The following is a 24920-nucleotide window of genomic DNA, read 5'->3' as shown; positions in this document are numbered from 1 at the left end:
CTCAAAAAGGATTTTAAAAATCAAATATGAGAATTAGAAGAAAAATTGGGAAAAGAAACGAAAGTGATACAGGAACATCATGAAAAAAAGTAAAAAGTTTGAAAAAAGGAGGCACAAAAAATTGAAGAATCTAATACCTAAAAAAAAAACAAAAACAAAAACAAACAAAAATACTGAATAGGCCAATTGGCAAAAGAAGAACAAAAATCTAAAGGAGAGAAAAACTTCTTTAAAAGCAGAATTGGCCAAATGGAAAAAGAGATATAAAAATGCACTGAAATGAAAAACTTCTGGAGAAACAGAAATGGCCCTCTGGAAAAAATGAGGTACAGAAATCCATTGAGGAAAAGAACTCTTTACAAAGTAGAACTGGCCAAATGGAAAAGGAACTACATAAGCTCAATTAAGAGAATCATGCCTTAAAAATTAGAACTGGGCAAATGGAAGATGGCTCAATGAGATATCAAGAAACAATCAAACAACATCAAAAGAATGAAAAAATAGAAGAAAATGTGAAATATCTCATGGGAAAAGCAATTGACCTGGAAAAGAAATGCAAGAGAGATCATTTAAGAATTATTGGACTACCTGAAAGTTATGATTTTTAAAAAAAGAGCTCAGAGATCATCTTTCCCAAAATCTTCAAGGAAAACTGTCCTGATATTTTAGAACGAGTAGGAAAAATAGAAATGAAAAGAATCTACCAATCATGTCCTGAAAGAGATCTCAAAAGGATAGCTCCTAGGAATAATATAGTCAAATTCCAGAACTCCCAGGACAAGGAGAAAATATTGCAAGCAGTCAAAAAGAAACAATTCAAATATTGTGGAGCTACAGTCAGGATAGCACAAGACTTAGCAGCTTCTACATTAAAGGATCAAAGGGCACAGAATATGAAATTTGAGAGGGCAAAGGAACTAGGACTTCAATCAAGAATCACTTGCCCAGCAAAACTGAGCATAATCCTTCGGGGGGGAAGGGGGAGGAAATTGAGTATTCAATGAAATAGAGGGCTTTCAAACATTTCTGATGAAAAGACCAGAGCTGAATGGAAAATCTGACTCCTAAATTCAAGACTCTAGTGATTCATAAAAAAGTAAACAGGAAAGAGAAACCAAAAGATATTCAATAAGGTTAAAACTGTGTACATCACTACATGAAGAGATGATTTTTGTAACACCAAAGAACTTTGTCTTTATTAGGGCAATTAGAAAAAGTATATATAGACAAAGGGCAAGGGTGTGAGTTGAATATGATGGGATGATATAAAAGATAAAATAAAATTAAGGTATGAGAAAGAGGAATACATTAGGAGGAGGGGGAAGGGAAAAATAGAATGGGGTAACTTACTACACAAAAAAGACACATGAAAGAGCATTCACAATGAAGGGGAAGATGGAAGAGATGAGGAAAAGAGCATGTGAACATTGCTCTCATCAGAATTGGCTGAATGAGGGAAGTACATACTCAATCGGGTATAGAAAGCTATCTTTCTCTACAGGAAAGTAGGAGGGGAAGGGGATAAGAGAAGGGGGTTAGAGTCTCTCTAATAAAGGTCTCATTTCTCAAATGTATACAGAAATTAGTTGAATATATAAGAATATAAGTCATCCCCCAACTGATAAAGAGTCAAAGGATATGAAGAGGAGGTTCTCTGACAAAGTTATTAAAGCTCTCTATAGTCATGCAAAAAATGCCTCAAATCACTATTAGTCAGAGTATTTACATTAGTTAGAGAAATGTAAATTAAAACAACTTTGAGATACCACCCCACATCTATCAAATTGGCTACCATGACAGAAAAGGAAAATGACAAAATTGGGAAGCTATATGGGAAACCTGGGATACAAATACTTTGTTGGGAGAGTTGGGAACTGATTCAATTATTCAGGAGAGCAATTGGATCTATGTCCAAAGGGCTATAAAACAGTACATGCCCTTTGACCCAGCAATATCATTACCAGGTTTTAAAAAAAAAAAAGGGAAAGGACCTATACATACAAAAATATTTAAAGCAGCTCATTTAAGGGGCCAAAGATTTGGAAAGTAAGGGGTATACATCAATTAGTGAATGGCTGAGTAAGTTATAGTATATGACTGTAATAGAATACTATTATTGTACTGTAAAAAATGATAAGCAAAACGCTACCCACATTCAGAGGAAGATCTGCAGGTGAGGAAACATAGAAGATAAACAATTGCTTGAACGCATGGGCTGAGGCGGACATGATTGGGGATGTAGACTCGAAACGACCACACCAATGCAACTAACAACAATATGGAAATAGGCCCTGAACAAGGACACATGTTACAACCAGTGGAAATGTGCGTCGGCCATGGGTGGGGGGAAAAGCGGGGGGGGGGGGTGAAGGGGAAAGTAGGGGCATAAAGTATGTAAACAGGTTAAAAATGAATATTAATAAATGTTTAATAATTTTAAAAAAATTTAAAAAATTTTTTAAAAATGATAAGCAAGAACAGCTCAGAAAAACCTGGTAAGACTTACATGAAATGAAGGAAAGTGAAATAAGCAGAACCAGGAGAACACTGTATACAATGATGGGAAATCTTTACAATGAACAACTGAATAACAGCTATTCTTACCAATACAATGATCCAAAATTATCCCAAAGGACTCTTGATAAAAAATGCCATCTACTTCCAGTGAAAAAGAACTGAATCTGAATTCAGATCAAAGAAAACTATTTTCACTTTCTTAAATTTTTTTCTATTTGAGTTTCCTTCCACAAAAGGATCAATATGGGAATATGTTTTACATAATTAATTGCACATATAAAATCTACATGATATTGCTTATCATCTCAAGGTTGGGGTGGAGGGAGGGAAGGGGAAAATTCTAGCCTCATTATTCTTTGAAAAATGTTGGAAACTCAAATCCGGCCTCAGACACTTCCCAGCTGTGTGACCCTGGGCAAGTCACTTGACCCCCATTGCCCACCCTTACCACTCTTCCACCTAGGAGCCAATACATAGAAGTTAAGGGTTTTTAAAAAAAAGATATATATATATATCGTTTAAAAAAAAGAAAAGAAAAATGTTGGATACTGTTTTTACATGAAATTGAGAGATAAATTATTTTAAAATTTAATTAAAAAAAAGTTGTCATGGCATGGATAAAGGATACTTACACTGTTTGGATGTTGAATGGCAGCTTTGTATTGTAATCTCACTCGCTGAGGCATCATCACATCATCCTATGATAAACAGCACATTATTAAAAAGACCAACATATTATACTTAAATATACATTAAAGTTACTTATTTGACTATCACTTCACTATTCTTTCATACCTGTAGAGCTGGTACCAATATCAATGAAGGTGGTTTACTCACCAAGAATTCCCTATACCAATTCAATCACAGCTACAGTAGAACTATTTCAATATACTATAGACTAACCAAAAAAAATTTAAATCAGTAAAAAAGACAATAAATTTAATCTTTCTGGTTTCAGTATATTCAAAGAAGAGGTATAATCTCCAAAATCCTTACCAGCTCTAGTATTATACAAGTCTATAAAATATCATCATTCTTGTATGGGTTTTTTATTTTCCCCTTATTTTATCAAATTATGATTAACAAAGAAACAATGTCAAAGATTTCAGGCATAAAATGAATGACAATGTATTTAACCTACTATAAGGCCATTTAACCCATTCTTTCTGTTCCTATAGGCAAGAAAGGAATTAAATACAGATTTTTTTTATTTTACTAACAGAAAAGTATCTCTATTGATGTTTTATCCTTTATTATTCACAGTACTATTGCTAAAATAGGTTAGTATTTTATAGTGATGGAGAATTCTAACATCTTAAGAGTCTTATACTATTACAAAATAAAAAATGCTGCATTATTAGCCTAAAAACTACACCTCATCACAGCTGAGGAAGTGGCTGCTTAAAGGCAAACAATACATAGCTAAAGCTGTTCTTTGGGATGTAAAACAAAAGAAGGAATTCCCAACTCCTCTCCCCAATAAGATCCCTAAAGATATTTCAATTGTTTCCAATGCTTTTTAAATGAACCTCTTTTAACAATAACAAAAAATAAGTGTTATGAACTCCCAGGGCAATTTAAAATACTATTCATAATATTCTTTTAAGTGTTAAAATAACAATAATTTTGCCCCCCCAAGCTCAAAGATAAAATTTATATTACATAATTATAGTAAAATATATCATGATATAAGACTATATAAGACTAGGTTATAAAACAATTGTGAATATTTTATGTGGAATATTCTATAAGAATTTTTTAAAGTAATCTAATAAGAACTCATGTTTGACTTCAAGTTTATTATTTTGAAAATTTTGTTGAATATATAACATTTTAAAATAGTAAAAACTTAAAGGATGTTTAACATAATAATCATACACAATCTCAATGTTGACCTTTTTTATATGAACAAAGTGGTTCAACACTAAACAGTCTTAAATCTAACCAGATTTACATTTGCTTTATGTCTGTATTTTGATTTAAAATATGAACAAATTAAAAAACGCTTGTCCCTATAAATGTGGCAGAAAATGGTAGGAAAATCTTCCTTTACTGAGAAATAGAAATTTATTTTTTACTTTTAGCTACTTAATCAATCAATGAAAAATAGATAGTTAAAACATAAAATATTTACTTTTCTCCTAATGAGAAGTACTGTATAAAATGTTAAAAAATACTTAATATTGCATAAATGTACCCAATTGCAAATACTGCTTTATTTTTAACAATGTTTATATATAGGCTAACCTTTGTAAGGAAAGAACTTCTTCAGATATGATTCTCTTCTCTCTACACTACACTAGCTCTAATCATAGAAACTTTCCTAAATGACTTACCATAGATTAGCAATCAGTTCATTTGAAAATCCACCAAAGAATAGTAATATAAGTGGAGACATTTAAATTGGAAAATAATCTATATACTGCAATGAGAGGAAACATAAGGTTTGTTTCTGCAGAACATTTATAATTCATGATGGTTTCAAGATGGCTTATAATGCATATATCCAGTGATCACGGCTATCAAGTAGCCTGATATTTATGCTGTTAAGAACTCAAATACTCATAACAACTTGATTAAGTAATTACACACTTGATGAGGTATGATTACAGGTGTGCGGGATGAGATTCAGTGTGTAATTCTCAGAGTAGTATTTGGCTTGTAACCCCAATTTTTAAGACTTTTTAGTATTACTATCCTTCGGACTAAAACTGCCCCCTACCCCGACCCCATAAAACTTTTAATTTCCTGACCTATTTTCAAAAACCTTGAGAAGAGTTTATCTGTACCCTGGGAAGAAAGCCAACTATAAGATAAGGTGAATAAGGAAAAGTACAGGGAGTTTCAAAAATATCATTATGGTTCCCAGCTTGGGAATCCCATGATAGTCATGGGTTTTTCTGGATCATGGTGGTCTTTAGGGGTACATAAGACTTTAAACATCACAGCGCCCCCTTCTGTGGGACTGGACAGAGGGGAGGAGGAGAATCTTGAGTCAGGATTGTTATAAAAGTCTGTGATTATACCTAGAAGAAGAGAGGACCTTTTTGCCCCGACCAAGCAGCTTGTGTGGGCAGAATCCCTTTTCCTCCCCTTTCCTCTCTCCTCTCCCCGCTTGTCCATCTGCTCTTTTCTCTGAATAAAACCACTTGTCAGCATCTTATCAAGTCTCCTGTCTGCTCATTAGAGTGATTTCTGGGAGTACAAGACCCCCCCCCCCCCGAAGTGGAGTGGAGACTCCACACACAGAGAAATAGAAAAGAACAAGGGAGCTGCCCAGGTTAAATGTACAGAAAATTAAAAAAAAGGTTTTAAGCATGTGTTTGACCACAGTTTGTGCTCAAATGATGAAACCTTGTGGCAGATTACAAACAATTTGATGATAAATTGAAAAACTGTAAGAGCAAGAACTGCATTCAGTCACAAACTGTTAGTTTTATGTAATTCAGTATATAAACATGATCATGATGTAGTTTGCTACAAAAAACAAGGAAATACTGCTTCAAACTCAAATCACAAATCCCCAAGGAGTTCATAAACCACTAATTAGGAATCACTGCATTACTAGGTGATGAGAATGGAAACCATTTTTGGGTCAAGGTGAAAGACAAATGGTAATCCAATTCCCTTGGAAAATCTACTCAACAAATTTATCATGTGCCTTCTATTATACAAAGAACCATTGGGTGCTAGAGAAATGAAACAAAGATAAAATAGTTCCTATAGAATTAAGCAGTTATTTAGACTGGGTGAAAATCACTCACTGTTGTTATATTTTAAGCCATGGTCTGGAAAATACAAGGTCTTGTTTTCAGACACTAAATTCTTTTTTTTCCTAACGCTGATCTTCCTTCTTAAAATCAAATACTATCTATATATATTGGCAGAAAACCAGTAAGGGCTAGGCAATGGGGGTTAAGTGACTTGCCTAAAATCACAAAGCTAGGAAGTATCTGAGGCCAGATTTGAACACAGGACCTGGTTCTCTATCCACTGAGCCAACTACTTGCCCCCCACTATATTCTTAACTATATTCTTAACCAAACTGCTCAGGAGAAAAATGTACCTTTGTCTTCAGAAACCATTGCCTTCCTTCAGCAGCAGTGATAAGAATTCTAGCTGTGTAACTGTTTCTTATGCAGCACTTATCTTTATCAAAGCATTTTAGATTCCTTCTGGCAGAATCATTTATGCCCATTTGAATCACCAAAAATGAATAGTTTTAATGCAATTTGGCAAGTCTTAGGGAGTTCTCCCTTATATTCTGGGTATATTCTGTTGGAAAAGAGCAGACCTCTCTAGTAACAAGTGAATCATACAAAATGTGATTTTTATCAGTGGAACTTTCGTTCTAATGAGAGTTTACCCACCTTTGGGATCCTAAAGGATGGGGTCTATCATTTAGTGCAGGGTTCTGATCCTGGCCATCTTAACAATGATAGTCGTGTGCCAAGAAATAAGGTAGGGTTAGTCACTGATCGTGATACAATCAGAAGTTGACATTGTATGTAGGGAGTTGGAGAAGAGAAAAGAGAAAGGGTTTAGCAAGGCAGTTAGTAAACGATACAATTTTTATCAGTGGAAATGACATTTAAGAAGAGGCATTAATATCTGCTGGGCAACTCCACAGCACAGTGGATAGAGTGCCCGGCCTAGAACCAGGAAGACCCAAGTTAAAATCTAATCAGACATTTATTGGCTGTATGATCCCGAGCAAGTCACTTAACCTTGTTTGCTTGAGTTTCTTCATCTGTAAAATGAGCTAGAAAAGCAAACGTCAAGCCACCCCAGTATCTTTGCCAAAAATACCTCAAATTATGTCACAGATAGACATGACTGAACAACAATAAGAAAAATCCTTTCATTTCCTGAGGACTTGGCATTACCTCTAGATATTTTTATCAGTTCCTAATATTCTTTAGATGCTAATTTTTAACTAAGATATTTATTATAAATGTTCTTCCCCAAATTATTTATTCCTTTAATTTGTTTTTTTTTGTTATGCAGCTATTTTATTTTTTAGCTCAATCTTACTTTACCCCCCAAAACTTACTATATAAATTTAATATATCCTCTTAAAAAGAAACATAAGAAATATAATTCCCCTTTTGCCTGTCTTGTAAGTCATTTTTGGTGTTTCTCTTTGTCTCTGGAAGTTATTCTAGAATGGAAGATACTATGTTGTAAAAGATCCTATACCATTTTGTTCTACTAAATAAAATTCTTTTTGTAATCAGCAATAAACACAATATGTAGTCTGCATCTTTGAGTCAATTGTGAGATGGTAGGTAAAGCTGTGGTTCACTATTGAACATTCATTGCAAAAGCTTGCCTGTCACTTACTAATACTCTTATCAATGATGCCCTCAATTCATATATAGATGCCCCTCATCAAGATACTGTAGAGTTGAGAGAATAGATATATGCAGGAAAATATTCATTATTTGGCAAGTCACTCAAATATTTGCTAACCAAAGGATTTTCTGAGCATTTTCAGTCTCTTAGAAGCAACTGGTTATGAGTAAATTAGCAGCAATTAATTTACATGTTTAACTTCTGAATGAGATTATTATAAATACAGGTGATCTGTTGACCATTTCTCATTTTTAAAATTTTAATATCTTATTTAAATAATTATGGATTAAATCATAATGATGTCATTTATTTTTCCAAGTGCTATTCTTTTGCACAGCCAACTCAAGAATAATTTGTCTGCTAAAATATATGTATATCATTCTTTGTAGACATCTACCCTCAAGTAGCTTACACTCAAATGAGAGATGACAACACCCAAAAGAAAGTTGAAAATCAGAGGAAATGAGTGTGAGCAGTGAGAATGCTACTGGCTTGGAGAGGAAAGGGGAAAAGGGAGGGGAAGTGATGGAGTCCTATGGAATGTGGCCAAATGGGAAATAAAAAGGATGACTAGCCTGGGAGCCTTTGTTAAATGGTGGCTTTGTGTGGAGCTCTTTGCCCTTTAATAAAAGGAGCAGAGGGTAATGAGGGTACTAATGAAGTATGAGTACCAAGTCTGATATAATCTTACAGAATGATAATTTTCCTGATTATAAGGTTAGTGGGGGTATGATAGAGTCAAAAGGAAGGAAGTCAAGTGCATGCCCGTTACTTCTAGGCTGATTTATCTGTAATAATTTTAATTCATGGGATACCATCTTTTCTCTAAACCCTTTGAAATCTGATTTCCTAAAATCTAAAGTAGAAGGGGCAACTCAAATCACTCATTTTACAGATGAAGACCTAAGACTCAAATACGTTAAGTTATTTGCTGTGTCACACAGGCAATAAGTGGCAGAACCAGGAATCAAATTCTTTTTTATCTAGTCCTTTAAAATTCCAAAACCTAACACTCTTTCTACTATATGTTGCTATCTCCTGATTGCTAAATCTAATAGTCTTTTCTCAATCCTCATCTTTCTTGAACTTTCTGCAGCTGTTAACACTACTCTATCTCTAGATTTTTGTGACTCTTCTCTCTTCTTCTTCTCTTCTCTCCTGGTTCTCCTTTTACCTATTTGACCTCTGCTTCTCAGTCTCTTTTGCTCAATTTTCATCCAGGTCAACCTTGCTAACTTTGGGTATCCCATAGGGATCTATCTTGATTCCTTTTCTCTTCTTCTATGCAATTTTAGTTGGTGATCTTGTCTGCTCCCATAAATTCAATTATCATCTCTACACTAATGATTTTCAAATGGACTTATTTAATACTAACCTTTCTGCTGACTCATCTTATATATCCAACTATCCATTAAACCTCTCAAGCAGGATGTCTCAGAGATTCTAAATTCAATACAGTTGTCCTTTGCTATATCACAGTTCACTTATTGCAGTTTCACTCTATTGCAGGTTTTAAAAAATATATCTAATTCTGTATCAAAGTTTTCACTATATCATGTGATTTTTTTTCATAAGAAACCAACAGTTTATTGAGTGAAAAATCCAACAGGAACTACCCCCCTACCCACGGCCCAATCAAGAGAACAGCTGAGCCCAGGCAAGATGGTTTGGACAGCAGGACTGAGTACAGGACCTACGGGCACAGGAGGGCTAAGAAGGGACAATTGTTAAGATAGGATTAACTTTCCCCTTGCCTATTTTTAAATTAATGAACAAAAACTGAAAACATCTCTACTTAACAATAAGTAGGGGAAGTCTGCAAGCCACTTGCTAAAGTGGGTGACAATTCAGAAATGACTGACCACCCCCTGGGCAGTGCTAAGCAAATTTAAAGACTGTAATTGGTTCCTGTAAAGTGGAAGAAGGGAAAGGAAGTGATGTGGGAAAAGGACTATAAAAGTCCTGAAGTTCCTGTCCAAGGAGGGTCTTCAGCCTGAATCTGGGCTTGGAGGATCTTGGATTGGGACTGCAGCTTGGAGCTACAACTTGGGACTTCTACCAGGGACTCTGGCTCTTGGACTGCTTCTAGTAAGACTACCCTGGATCTCCTTCCTTTGGACTTCAGCCTGGGTTAGTCAGAAGCTGACCTCCCTTTCCTGGCTTCTGGAGAGATTAGTTCCGGAGAGGCCTCCCCTTCTTGGAGGAGGCCACATGGGTTGAACCCTTGTTTTATTCACTGAGGAGTTAACAAGCCCTGCCTGGGTTGAGCCAGGGATTGGAACAACATTTAGGGTGATAGGCTAGACTTCTTCTCTACCCTCTTTTACATTTCTCTACTTTTACTCTTTCCACCTTTTCGTAAATAAAGCTACTAAAAGTCATTTTGACTTGAGCTACAATGTTTTTTAAATTGGCGACCACAGTATTATCTTAGAATTTTCATATAATTAGTCAAACCTCTTAATTTAATTCCTTACAGAATGCCTTTTTCTCCAAACCTCTGGGATGGGAATGAGCTTGGGGGCAGGAAGGGGGTCTCAGTGGACAGAACACTGACTGGAGGACCAAGGCCTGTAGCCCTAGCATCTGGAGTTCAATCTTCCCCATCTTTGGGGTGGGAGGCGGGGGGACATAGGGCTCAGATGTACATAAGGAGGAATGAGGCCGGTGGACACACAGCCAGGTTGGGGCAAGAACAAAGGGTGGAGGGATCCAATCTGGGAGGCTGCCCACAGAGGGAGAAGAGGGGGAAAGAACAGGGGCTGGGGTGGGAGCCTGGGGGAGGCAGGACTAGGCCAGAATATGGGCACAGGAGTGTTAGGAGCAGAGAAGCTGGAAGAGGCAGGGCCTGGCGCACAGTGGAGTCACACTGAATGAAGAGGAAAGAGCAGGTTAGAGCAGGGCTGTGGGAGCAGAAGCCAGGGAGTTCTTGAAGACACACATACAACATCAACAGGACACTTCTGAGGACACTGGGGATACTGGGCAGGGCCCCCAGAAATGGGGCGCAGGGACAGAGGGGCCCTTCCCTATTGGCCAGCTCTGTCCCTTTGGCCTCAGCCCACCCCTTACGTTCCCCTCAAGAATGCTGAGTTGACTTGAGACAGAGATGATGTTCCTGGGGTGGGGTGAGGGTGGGGTTGGGTTTGAACTAAGTCCTAACCAACAGCTTGGGACCTATGGATGCCCCTCACTAGCCCTGTGTTTTGTATCCTGGGTGCTGATTGGCTCAGTAACAGTATCATTGGAATGTTTGCTCTCCTACTACTTTTCGGATTTTCACCTATCACAGTATCTGCAACATAACTCCCGTGATAATTGAGGGATAACTGTATGTCCAAAACTGAACTCATCTTTATTGCTTAAACCTTCCCCTCCTCTTAATTTTCCTATTTTAACTGTTAAGGGTACCCCCATTCTCCTAAGCACCCAATGTCTCCCTCAACTCCTCACTCTCTCTCACTGCCTCACTCATCTTCAATCTGCTGACAAAACCCATCAATTTTAACTTCATAATATCACTCATATGCTCCTTTCTCTTTTCTCACACTATCATAGGGATGGCAAACCTATTGCACACATGCCAAATATGGCACTCAGAGCACTCTCTGTAGTCATGCATGCCTCCCCTTGCCCAAGTTCATTACTAGAAAGGCAGAGAGACGCAGGTGGAGCTGCTCCCTTTCCTCTCTCCACTGTGCCTGACAACATTTTTTCACATCACCCAACCCCTGGCCCAGTAGCCCAATGGTAGTACACAGTGGGGTAAGGTGGGAGGCTCACAGGAGGCAGAGCTGGAGGGGAGCAGAATGCTTTGGCCACTCCCCTCCCCCTCTCTACACTCACTAAGAACATTCCTCACTTCATTTGCCCCGCTGCCCAGCAGCCCAATGGGAGTACTTTCTCCCTCCCCTGGTTGGGGTAAGGGGAAGGAGTAATGGTAGTAGTAATGGAGGAGTAAAGGTAAGGGTAATGGGGTGAGCCCAGCATTGGGGGAAGGGAGGGACAGGGCACAGCAAGTGATCTCTAAAAGGTTTGCCATTACTGAACTATCACAACCTGTTATAATGAATTTCTGGGACAAGATAGATACCACTTTGAGTGACAAGACCATCAGTTGGAGACCTAGAAATTCATTATAACCTTGAGAGAAGCCTTTATCACTTCACACCTAGACATGCAAGTCTTACTCCAGTTCATGCCTCACTCACCTGTTAAAGTGATTGTGACCACCCTCTGCCCAATAAATTTCAGAGATTCCCTGTTACCTTCAGGATCAGATAAAAAATTCTCTGTTAGACTTTCAAAACCCTTTATAACCTGTCCCCCAACCTACCATCTTTCTAGGTTTCTTATACCTTACACCTTCCCTGCCATATACTCTACTATCCAGTGACACTGACTTTCTTGTTGTTCTTCTCAGCATTTTTACTGTCTATCTTACGTCTTATTCCAACCTCTCCTCATCCATCTCCCTCCTTGTCTCTTCCTCTTCACTTTCCTGGTTTCCTTCAAATTCCAGCTAAAATCCCCATTAGTAAACTACAAGAAGCCTTTTCAAATCTCCCCTAATGCTAGTGCCTTCTGTTGTGAGGAAGGTTAGATTAGGTATTGATTATGTATTGATTAGGAAGTACATACCAGGAAGGAGCTGGAGCTGGGAATTCCAGGTTGGAATGAAGGAGGAGGAAGTGTGTCTGTGCCCTGAGTGTGGACTCCATTAGTGGTGGGCAAAAACTGTTGCCAGCCTGGGAGACCTCAAAGCAAAGGACACCCTGTTTCCTGTTTTTCCCTGGGATCCTGAGTGTGGCATCTAGCAAAAGGAGAAAATCTACAGAGCCAAGGGAGGAGGAGAAGTTTGAGAGCTGGTGAACAGTGCTTCAAGCAAAACCTTCTCTACTTGGTACCTGAGACAACTTTAGCTCCTGGCATCCAGAGATCATCAGTGGATTGCAGTGAGAATCCCAAAGCCACAAAGCCCTAGCTGTACTCAAGCCTGGCAGGTTCCAGGTTTGAGGCAGAAACCCAGAGACTCCATTTATAGCTCCTTGGGCCCTGTTAGTTTAGATCACTTAGATTAGTGTAGTAGAATAAGTCCTTCCCTTTCCCTGTGGGGTTTTGTTATTAGGCGTTAAGGTTTTAGAGTAGACATTCCTACCCCTCCTTTTGTTGTTCCTAATTAAACCCAGTTTCATCCTGTAACCTTGTCAGTTGAATTTAAGGCCTCTGGCCAGAGTGACAGTTGGTTGTTATTTTTCAGTTGGGAGTGGCTTAGCTGTACAAGTCTTCAGTGTTCAGTTTAAGTCTCTCTTAAATCCCAGAGTGTGTTCCCACAAACCCCTTAGTTAATTTATAATATCCCTGGTGACCCCATTACCTCACTTATATTTTCCTACACTTCTCTCAGTAGATTACTATGTATTCTGCATATCTTTCATTTGTATATAGTTATTTGCATATTGTCTCCCCTGTTACACCAAGAAACTTAAGCACCGAGGTTGGCTTTTGCCTTTCTTTGTATACCTAGTTTTATCATAGTGTCTGGCAATTTAAAAATGCTTAATGACTTATTGCTTTCCCTGAAACACTTAATCCCTGAAACACCTTTGTAAAGATGATGGGTAAAGGGAAGAATCTTGGGGGGAGAGAATGTTGGAAGAGAGGAGCATGAGACAAGAATGGTAGTTGAGAGAACAGAGGATTCTGGGAGGATTTTCCTAAGAACCAGGTCTTCGGTTTGGGAGTTTGAGGGGAGCAGAGATGACAAACGAACTCTGAGGAAACTGAGAGTGATCTTGAGGATTTCCCCATCTGGAATCGAAGTCCTGCCACACTGATCATTGCCTGCAGACATAGTCTCAAATCCAAGACCATTCTTCCTGTTCTTTGGGGATTTCTGGGCTCCATCTGGGAGCAGTTCCCCAAACCCCATTTCCAGTCCTTGCCTTACAGAGAGACCCTGATCAATTGAACTATAGATATAACTTTTAGATTAGACAGTATTAGAGGAATGGGAAGAAGGTTGGGTGGAGTCTGATTCTCCCCCAAATGAAGGACCTTGGGTTAGAGATTAGGGCAACCTATTTCCTCTGACCTTCCTTATCAATTATCCTTACCAATCACCCTGATACTCTTTTTTTTTTTTTTTAACCCTTACCTTCCGTCTTGGAGTCACTACTGTGTATTGGCCCAAGGCAGTAAGGGTAGGCAATGGGGGTCAAGTGACTTGCCCAGGGTGACACAGCTGGGAAGTGTCTGAGGCCAGATTTGAACCTAGGACCTCCTATCTCTAGGCTTGGGTCCCTGATACTCTTATAAACACCTTTGAAAGTCAGAGAGCGTTACCAGTTTATTGAGGGACAAGAAAGAAAGGAAGTACCTCAGCTTTGCCTGGCAGAATCCATCCTTGAGCCAGACCCCCCATGGTGTCCAAAACCAGACTAAGGGGAGGCTTATGTGAACCCTGGTTCTGGCTAACATTGAACAGGGTCACCACATACCCCTTCCTGTGTGGAAGTCTTCCCTCCAACCTGTGAGAGCTAGCACGCCTGACCCGGACACCCATCAACTGAAGGAATCATCCTTCAAGTGTCCCCTAGTATTAGTGGCTCCATAAGAGGAGGAGGGGAGAGTTACCACACTGATCTCTCTTCCTCACCTTGTTCTCCTTCCATCTCAGTCACTAATACACCTTTAAAGATGGATAAATGTTTTGGAGATGGGCAGTAGGGTGGAGAACTAAAGGAAGAATGTGTTTTGTAGAGTTTATTCAAATGTTTCTTTGACCTATGTCTTATATAAAAACAAAATGTATCGATTTTTTTATAAGGCATTGATAAAATGCCTTTTGTTTTAAGGCATTTAAACTAATTATCTAAAATAAGTAATTCACAAAACTAAAGCTTACTCACCGAATCCAAAAAACAAAGGTAAGATCCAGAACTCTGTGCTATTGCTTGATTTTTAGAAAATCCAACTATTGAGAAAAAGATAAACACTTATTATTAGATTTTAATAGCAATTTGCTTCCAAAAAACTAAATATGTCACATAAAAATGTCAAGTTAATGCTTGACACATCTGATTGAAAATAAAGGAGGCAAGGAAAAGGAGAAATAGAATGAGGAGGAAAAAATACTGGATTGTCCTTTGGTTGGTTCTTCCCAGAATCTCCATTTTTAAGGAAAATGTCCAGGCCAGCCATGTCTTCATTTTGCTTCTGACTCTCCAGATTTTCTTCATAATGACAGCAAATGGCTACTCTCCCCTTCCTCACCCCACCCATTTTCAGCCTCCTTTTATGTGTTGTCTCCCCCACTCCATTAGACTGTAAGCTCCTTGAGGGCAGGGACTGTCTCTGCTTCTATTTGTAATCTTAGCACTTGGCTCAGTGCCTGCCACATAGAAATTACTTAAAAAATGTTTCTTGACTTGCTTTGTTATTAAAAGGATATGTGCATTCCTCTAAGTTGTAAACTCACTTGAATAATATTTTTAAGTAAATTAGAATGAGATAAAAATACTAGATTAAATCAATTTCATTTCTTTCTCTCATTCAATAAAAACTATTAAACACATATTACATACATTGCATTATGTTAGGTACTGTGGGAGGCACCAAAAAAGCATAAAAGGATTCCTGTTCTCAATGAATTTATAATCTATTTGCAGAGTAAAAATACATAATTGGGAAATTTGAACAAAAACAAAGTAGCACACGATTTAAGTATCAAATATAGAATAGATTTATACATAAGTTCAGAAGAAGGAAAAATAACTGTGCTATTGAACAATAATAATTGCTAGCATTTATATAATGTTCTAACCTTTGCAGAGTGCTTTATGTATATTATCTCATTTGATCTTTACAACAACCTTAGGAAGTAGATGCTATTATCTCCAGGAAACAGGCTGAGAAAAATGGCTTGTCTAGGGTCACACAGCTAGTAAGTGACTAAGGCAAAATTTTAACTAGGGTCTTTCTAATTCCAAATCCAACAATCTGTATTATACTTTGCTTACAACATTATTCCCACTTCAGCATTCCTTGGAAGAAGTAAAACTTGAAATGGAAGGATATGAATGAGCAGAAACAATCCAGGTCAGAGAAACAATTGAAGCAATATACAGAGACTGGGAAACCCAATGGTATGTGTGAGGATAAAGAACACACTAGTTTAGCTGCAGTAGTTGGGAAATAAGGTTGGAAAAGTAAGTTGATGACAGACTGTCAAAAGGAAGTTTATCTTGTATGATTTGGGAAGTCTTTAGATTCTTTTATAAAAAAAAGTGACATCAATCAACAAGGATTTATTAAAGGGCCCACTATGTGCAAGAAATTATGCTGTTGAAAATATAAAAATAAAAAAGGAAATAAATCCTTGCTCTCAAGGAGTTTATATTTTAATCATGGCAGACAACATGAATGATGTCTCCTCTAACTAAGGCACCCATCAATTGGCTTAGAGGAGACAGATGTTAGCAACTCTAGTCCTTATCAATGAGATAGAGGACAACCAGATCTTATTATTTACCCTGCCACTGTCTCATATGATCCCCAGATCTTTTCATCTGCCCTGCCAATACATATCATACAGACACTTGGCATTAAAACTGAATATTCAGCCCCTCAGGGCTTTTCCATTATCTTGCCTCTGACATTCTTTTATTTTTTATTTTTTGTTTATTTTTAAGTATTTTTCCATGATTCATGTTCTTTCTCTCTCCTTTTCCTTCCCTGCTTCCAAAGCCAACAAGCAATTCCACTGGGTTATACCTGTATTATCACTTAATACCTATTTCCACATTACTCATTTTTGTGATAGAATAATCTTTTAAAAACCAAAACCCCACATCCTATACCCATATAAACGAGTAATAAATCATATTTTCCTCCTGTGTTTCTACTTCCATAGTTCTTTCTTTTGATCCAGAGAGCATGCTTTCTCATTAGTCCCTTGGGATTGTTCTGTATCACTGCATTGTTATTAGTAGCAAAGTCGATTATATATGATTATGCCACATTGCTTCATTTTCTCTGTACAATGTTCTCCTGGTTCTGCTTATTTTACTCATCATTTCATGGAGGTCTTTTCAATTTATATAGAAAAGAAACAGTACATCATTCCTTATAGCACAATAATATTCCATCACCAACAGATACCACAATTTATTCAGCCATTCCCCAATCAAGGGACATCCTCTCATTTTCCCATTTTTTACCACCACAAAGAGTATGGCTATGAATATTTTTGAACAGAAATTTTTCATTATCATCTCTTTGGGGTACCAACCCAGTAGTGGTATTGCTGAATCAATGGGTATACATCCTTTTAAAACCTTTTAGGCATAATTCCAAATTGCCTTCCAGTATGGTTGGATCAATCATGACTTCACCAGTAATGTATTAGCATCCCAATTTTGCCACTTCCCCTCCGACATTTATTATTTTTTTTGCTGCCATATTGGCCAATCTGCTAGATATGAGGTGCTACCTAAAAGTCCTTTTGATTTGCATTTCTCTAATCAGGAAGGATATAGAACACTTTTTTCATGTGATTATTGATAATTTTTGTTTCTGCATTTGAAAACTGCCTATTCATATCCCTTGACCAATTGTCAATTGGGGAATGGCTTGATTTCTTATGAATGTGACTTAGTTCCTTATAAACCTGAGAAATTAAACCTCTGTCAGAGATTTTTTTATAAAATTTTTCCCCAGTTTATTGCTTCCCTTATAATTTTGGTTGTGTTGGTTTTGTTTGTACAAAAACTTTTTAAATTAATATAATCAAATTATTCATTTTACATCTTGTAATGTTCTCTGTCTCTCGCTTGGTCTTAAATGCCTTCCTTTCCCATAGGTCTAACAAGAATACTAATCTATGTTCACCTAATTTATTTATAATTTCCCTCATTATATTTACCCATTTTGAATTTATCTTGGCATAGGATATGAGATATTGATCTAAATCTACTTTTCCCCACACTGTTTTCCAATTTTCCCAGCAGTTTATGTCGAATAGTGGGTTCTTATCCCAAAAGCTTAGATCTTTGGGTTTATTGAACACTAGCTTGCCGAATTCATTTACCCCAAGTCTATTCCATTGACCCATCCTTCTTTCTCTTAGCCAGTACCAGATTGTTTTGATGACCATTGTTTTATAGTACAGTTAAAGATCTAGTACTGCTAAGCTCCCATCGTTCATTTTTTTCATTAATTCTCTTGATATTTTCGATCTTTTGTTCTTCCAGATATATATATATATAGATATAGATATACATATATCTATATCTATATATATATATATCTTCTTCCATTCCAGTTCTAATTTTTTCTAATTCTATAAAAAAGTTTTTTTGGTAGTTTAATAGATATGGCGCTGAATAAGTAAATTAATTCAAGTAGGATTGTCATTTTTATTACATTAGCTCATCCTCCCCATGAGCAATGTTTTTTTCCAGTTCCATCTGTTCTTTATTCTTTATCCAAACAGAAGCTTTCAATCATAATTTCCCTCTTTTTCTTCTATATTTTTTTACTCATATTTTTTCTTCTTTCCCTCTCCTTGTGGGTTGTACACTTGTTCCTCTGTTTGCTGGATTTGTGAATTTGAGCTTTTTTGCCTTGATGGGGCTTCTTTTCTGCTCTGCTGGTAGACTGGATTAGACCAGTTGAGCTGACTTGCTGAGCTAATCTGCCCTGAGGCCAAATCTTCCCCAGTTGCTACAGAGGCTGAAGGTGAAGGTATGGAGGCTGAAGGTAGTATATAACCAGCCAGCCCTCCCCTCTGCTCCTCTCTGCTAGCTGCCTCACTGCCAGCCACAGTCAGAGCCCTGAGCTTCATGTGGTGGTACCAATGTACTCCATCCTGGTTGCAGTCTTCACCTTGGAATCCCACAGTTTAGCCCATGTCCTACCACAGGTCTCAGTGCAGTAGGTGGGGAAGGGGTGATGGGGCTTTCCCTTAAACCCTAGATTTCAACTTTTTCTGCATACCTTTCAAGTTGTATTGAGTAGGAGAGTCCTGTAGCTCTGTCTTGTTGTTGGGTTTGTATTTCTGTCCTTTTTGAAGTACTTTTTTTTTTATTGGTATGGAAAGATAAGTCACAAAGGATTTGGCTTCTGCTGCTTCTAAGCTGCCATATTGACTCCCTCTGACATTCTTTTAAATGTTGTCTCTCTCAATTAGAGCATAAGTTGCAACCCTAGTGCTTAGTGCAATGCTTTGCACATAGTAAGTAATAAATGCTTTATTGTTCTTCATTCATTTATAATAACAGTTTTATATATAGCACATAAGAATGATTTTGTCTTCTTTGCCTTTCTTGATATACGGTGATTTGAATTCTCCATAGCTAAACTAGCAGATAACTAGAACTGTCTACACTTAAAAAAAAAAAAAAAAAAAAAAAAAGCTTAATATTGATTTGTCCAGATGATCTGAAGAGTCTTCAATATTTTTCTACTATAAGATTATTAGAGAGAATTACCACTATTAAATTAAAGAAGCAATATTTGAGTGAACAAGTGGTGAGCTAAATCAAGAGTCCTATCTTCTGGTTCTAGTTCTGCCTTTATGCCACTCAGTTACTAAGACTTGCTAATTCTGTCTTCAAAATAACTTTGTCCTCTGCCTTCTAGTCATAATCAACAATGGAATTCGGAGTGTTATTACCCTTCTCCTAAGGCTTTCTCCTCTCCTAGGTTCTCTTCTTTTCTGCCTCCATACTCTTTCAACTTGGTGACCTCATCAGCTCCCATGATTTATATTATCTTCTCTACACAAATGAAATTGAGATTCACCATTCCAGTCTTAACCTTTCTTCTGACCTCCAGTTTCACATCTCCACTTGACCATTAGATACCTCAAATTAGATGTCCACCACACACCTTAAACTCAATATGTCCAAAATTGAACTCATTTGCTCTCCCCAAAAAACTCTCTCTTCTTCCTAATTCCCCTATTATTGGTCAGGACAACACCATTCTCTGAGTTACCCTGGCTCCCAACATAGGTGTTATCCTCTACTCTTCATTCCCTTTCAACCCTATATTCAATCACTTGTCAAAGTCTTAATATTTCTACCTTCCCAACATCTTTTATATGCCCCTTTCTCTCCTCTGACACTGCTACCACCCTAGTGTAGACTTATTTTCCCTACCTTGTTTTTCTCCACTCCAACCTATCTGCCACTCAGCTGTTAAACTGATCATCCTAAACACAGTCCATCAACTAGTTCATAAACTCCAGGCTCCATATCACCTCCAAAAACAAATATAAAATTTTGTTTGACTTTCAAAGCCCTTGATAAACTTCCTGACTCCCTCTCCTCCATTTTAGCATTGAAGGCTTTCTCTAATCTATTCTCCAATCACATCTCCATTGTTATTCAATACATATGCTCTGGCACAAGCAGGCTAAATTCTTCAGTATTTTCCAAATACATCAAGCTCAATCTTATCTCAAATACCCTATCCCCTTATTTCTACCAGAATCCAGAACCAGTAGTCTCTCAGGCTCAATTTTGATTATGTTGTGAAAGACAATTTGAATAAAACAAAAAATAACCCTCAGGGGGCAGCTGGATAGCTCAGTGGAGTGAGAGTCAGGCCTAGAGACAGGAGGTCCTAGGTTCAAACCCGGCCTCAGCCACTTCCCAGCTGTGTGACCCTGGGCAAGTCACTTGACCCCCATTGCCCACCCTTACCAATCTTCCACCTATGAGACAATACACCGAAGTACAAGGGTTTAAAAAAAAAAAAAAAAAATAACCCTCTTCTGCCCTCCCCGCCCCCCCCCCCCAAAAATAAATAAAACATAGTACGTTTCAATCTACATTCACACTCCATCAGTTTTTTTCTCTGGAGGTGGATAACTAAGTGTTTAGGAACTGTCTTAGATCATTGTATTGCTGAGAATAACTAAGTCTTTCACTGTTGCTCATAATACAATTTTGCTTTTACTGTGCACAATGTTCTCCTGGTTCTGCTCACTTTATAACAATTCATGTAGGTCTTTCCTGATTTTTCTGAAATCATCCTTCATTTCTTACAGCACAATAGTATTCTATTACAATCTTATACTACAACTTGTTCAGCCATTCTCCAGTTGATGAACATCCCCTCAATTTCTAATTCTTTGCCATCACAAAAAGAGTTGCTATAAATATTTTTGTACAAATATATCCTCTTCCTTTTTTTTAGATCTCTTTGGGATACAGACCCAGTACTGTCAACTCTATGTTCTTTATGAACTTGATGTGAGGAATCCCTAGTTTAAGATTCTACTCAAACTATAATACTACTATTATATCTTTACTAAGATCATCCAAAAATATAGACAATTAAGAGGCAAATATAACAAAAAGGGATAATAGTTAATGCTAGAGGAGTCATGGGATGATAGGCACATTGATGCTGGTGGAACTGTGAACTGGTATAACCATTTCACAAAGCAATTTGAAACTATGACTAAAAGTCAAAACAGAACTCATTATCTTTCCCACTAAAGTCTCTCCCTTGATCTACCTTCTCTATTACTGTAGAGAGCAACATTATCTTCCCAGTTCCTCTTGCTTGCAACCCAGGAGTGTAATGCAAGGTGGCTAACAGAAATTTTTCGCTTCAGTAATTTCTAATGGTCACAAAAAGTCAGTCAAACATCTTAGAATGTTCAGAAAGTCAGTTAGAACTTAAAGCTATAAACAGAGGTGAAGTTCCAAACGACGAGGCTTTTGCCTTCTGGCTTTCTTTCGCTGTGGCTGGAGGCTTTTGCTTTGGCCTTTCGGCTTTGGCCTGTGCTTATTTTGTTTTGGGGAAATTTGGACCTATCTCATTTCTCTGAACCTTTCCCTGATCTCCCATCTCCATCCCTCCCCTTCCCTGATTTTTCCTTTGGGTTCTGGTTAGAAGGGAGGGCTTGGTGATTGAACATTGTGGGTTTGAGTTTCTTTAGATAATTGGAGTATCCTCAAATAAGTTACGCCTAGATTTGATAAAGACTTTTCTTAAAAGGCAGTCAAATCTTCCTGACTGGGAGAGTCGGGATCTCTCAGTCTAAACCTCTCCGCGACCTATCCCCCACCATCACCCTCTCCCTAGCAGCAGTTAGAAAATCCTAAATCCCTCTCCCCTTCTGACTGACCCTGGTATTAATAAATCCCCTTGTTACCTATTCAAACCCTCTGGTGAATCGTGTCAAAAATTAAGACAAGAGGAAGGAATCATTTTCTTTTATTTCTTGAAAAACTCGGGTATCCATCTTGGCAGGAAGTACCTCCCAGAGACTTCCTCCAACCATCAGTTTGACTGGCAGGGAGGGGCCCTCTCAACCCCTCCCTCAAGAGATTGGAGAAACTAACAAGAGAAACCCTCTAGTCAAACTTAAACATTTTTCTTACTGGCCCTAGTTTCCTCCCTGTATCCTCTGTCTTGAGCCTCTGGGAATAAACCTATTTGAATTGCCCTCTCCTATATACCCCATTTCCTTTATCTCCTATATACCTTCCCCTACCTCCTATATATCTTCCCATACCTTCATTCCTCCCCAAATCACCTTATAATCTCCCCTATTCCCCTTTATCCTTCCTCACACCCACCTACTCAGATTATTTTTTTATAACATTAATTGGTGAGCCAGCTAGGAGTCATCGTCAATTCCTCACTATCTCACTTCTCATATCCAATGTTTTCTATAATATTGCTAATTTTATCTTTGTATAATTAAGCTGTGGATTTCACCTTTGCAACAATCTCTCAAATACGCTTCCTTCTTTCCTCTGCCATCACTCTAGTGCAGGCCCTTGTCTCCTCATGTTTAGACTTTTGTAATGACTGGCTCATGGGTCAGCTTGTCTCAAGGCTCTCCTCACTCCAATCTATTCTCTATTCAACCACTAAAGTTATTTTCCTAACGCATCGGTCCAACTATGTCAACTATGTCCCTTACTCAATAAACTCCAGTGACCTATTGCCTCTAAGATCAAAAGCAAAATGTTCTGTTTGGCATTGAAAGCCCTTCATAACCTAGTCTCCTTCTGTAAGTCTTCTTACTTACTCCCTAACATATACTCTTCAATCCAATGATACTAGCCTCCTGGCAGTTCCAAGATACTTAATCTCTTAGCTCTGAGCATTTTCTGTGGCTATCTCCCATATCTGGAATGCTTCATCTCCTCTAAAGACCTCCCAAGATTCCATGAAGTCCCAACTAAAATCCCTTCTTTTAATTGAAGCTTTGCCTAATCCCTCTTAATACTAGTGCCTTCCCAGGTTATTTCCCATTCATCCTGCTTCATGTATATGTTTGTTTGTATTTTGTATCCCATATTAGATTGTAAATTCCTTAAGGGCAGGTACCATGTTTTGTCCCTTTCTGTATCCCCAGTTCTTAGCACAGTGCCTGGATTATAGCAGGCACTTAATAAATATTGAATAATTGGTTGAAGCAGATCCCATTGCTTGGTTTACACAAAGAAGCTAATAAAAAGAAAGTTCTATGTACTCCAAAATATTTATAGCAGCACTTTTTGAGATGGCTAAGAATTGGAAAAAAACAACAAAAAAAGATGCCTACTGACTTGGGGATAGCTAAACAAACTGTTTATATGGATATAATAGAATATTACTATGCTATAAGAAATTATATGTATAATGAATGCAGAGAAACATGGAAAGATCTAAATGGAATAATACAAAGTAAAGTAAGTGGAGCCATGAAAACCACATATACAATTACTACAATTAACATTTTTAAAAATTAGCTACATACACAAAGAAATCAAAAGTGAATATTGCAAAATTATAAAGATCAAGCATGACACTCCCAAACCTACCCTTCATAAAGATAGGTGATCTATAGATATTGGAAATTAAACATTTTGGAACTTTTTCAAAGTATTGATAAACTGTGATTATTTTTTCCTCTTCTTTTTTCTTTTTAAATTAAAAACATTAATTATTATATGGGATAGCTATCTGGGAGGTAGAGGAGAAGGAATATTGGGGAAAACCGTGATCATGTAAAAAACAAAAGACATCAACAAAACTTATTTTTCAAAAAAATTAAGATAAATGCATAAGCATGACATAGTATCATGAGAGCAGAGCTCCCTCTGTTTTTTGTTGTTGTTATCATGTCTAACTCTTCATGACCTCATTTAGGCAAAGATACTGCTGTGGTTTGCCATTTCCTACTCTAGCTCATTTTATAGATAAGGATGAGGCAGAGTTAATCAAGGAGATCACATAGAGATCACAGATTGCCTGAGACCAAATCTGAAATTAGCAAAATGATCCTTCCAGACTTCACTGCACTACCTCACTGCCCCTGTTTTTTTAGTCTTACATGGTCAGAAAAGCCTTCTCCTTGTAATTGCTTTTATTTCACAATTTCAAATAGAGAGGGGCTGCTTCAGTAATTGTGCTTCAGCGAATATCAGGTTATCTCAAGGATTCCTTCCAGCTTTTTAAGGTGCTTCTATGACCTAAGAATTTTATTCCTTTCTTGCTTTCTATACAATTTAATTTTTACTGTACATAGCCCTTATAGACAGGTAGGTAGTGCAATAGATAAGAGTACTGAGTCTAGACTCAAATTCAAATCTGATCACAGACACTTATTAATTGAGTGAATTTGTCTGCCTAGGTTTCCTCAACTGTAAGGGGATAATAAAAGCACCTATCTCCTAGGTTTGTGTGAAGATCAAATGAGATAATATTTGGAAAGTGCCTAGCACAAGGCTTGATAGTAGAAGGAAATCAATAAATACTTCCTTCCTTCTTTCTTCCCCAGTGGGGCTTTTTATCTGTTGCTTATCAGTGGGAATATCTAGACAAATGACTATCACTCCTTCTAGACCACTCCAGCCCAAAATGATCTCTTTTGTTCTTGAACTCTCATCAATTCCCTCAGAAATGAAAACAAGAAGAATGGGAATTGGTCCAGATTCATGATTTCATTAGTTTAGGAAATGCTCCACCAATATAGATCAGCAACTGATCATAATTTAAAGTCTTAGATTGCATGGAGCACTGAGACACTGAGT

General features: G+C 37.6%; 1 protein-coding gene across 1 annotated transcript in view; it reads right to left on the bottom strand.

Annotated features, from left to right (window-relative positions):
- B3GNTL1 (UDP-GlcNAc:betaGal beta-1,3-N-acetylglucosaminyltransferase like 1) overlaps positions 1-24920 on the bottom strand; it is a 125127-nt gene that overhangs the window by 86333 nt on the left and 13874 nt on the right. Inside the window, exons 4-5 of the mRNA XM_044672014.1 lie at positions 14784-14848; positions 3150-3215 (exon numbers count right to left, since the gene is read on the bottom strand). Coding sequence (XP_044527949.1) covers positions 3150-3215; positions 14784-14848 — 131 coding nt within the window. The remainder of the gene's footprint in view (positions 1-3149; positions 3216-14783; positions 14849-24920) is intronic.

The sequence above is a fragment of the Gracilinanus agilis genome, chromosome 4, assembly GCF_016433145.1.
Source record: "Gracilinanus agilis isolate LMUSP501 chromosome 4, AgileGrace, whole genome shotgun sequence".
Taxonomy (NCBI): Eukaryota; Metazoa; Chordata; class Mammalia; order Didelphimorphia; family Didelphidae; genus Gracilinanus; species Gracilinanus agilis.
The sequence above is the reverse complement of the archived record's forward strand: the minus strand, read 5'-3'. Positions and strand labels throughout refer to the sequence as shown.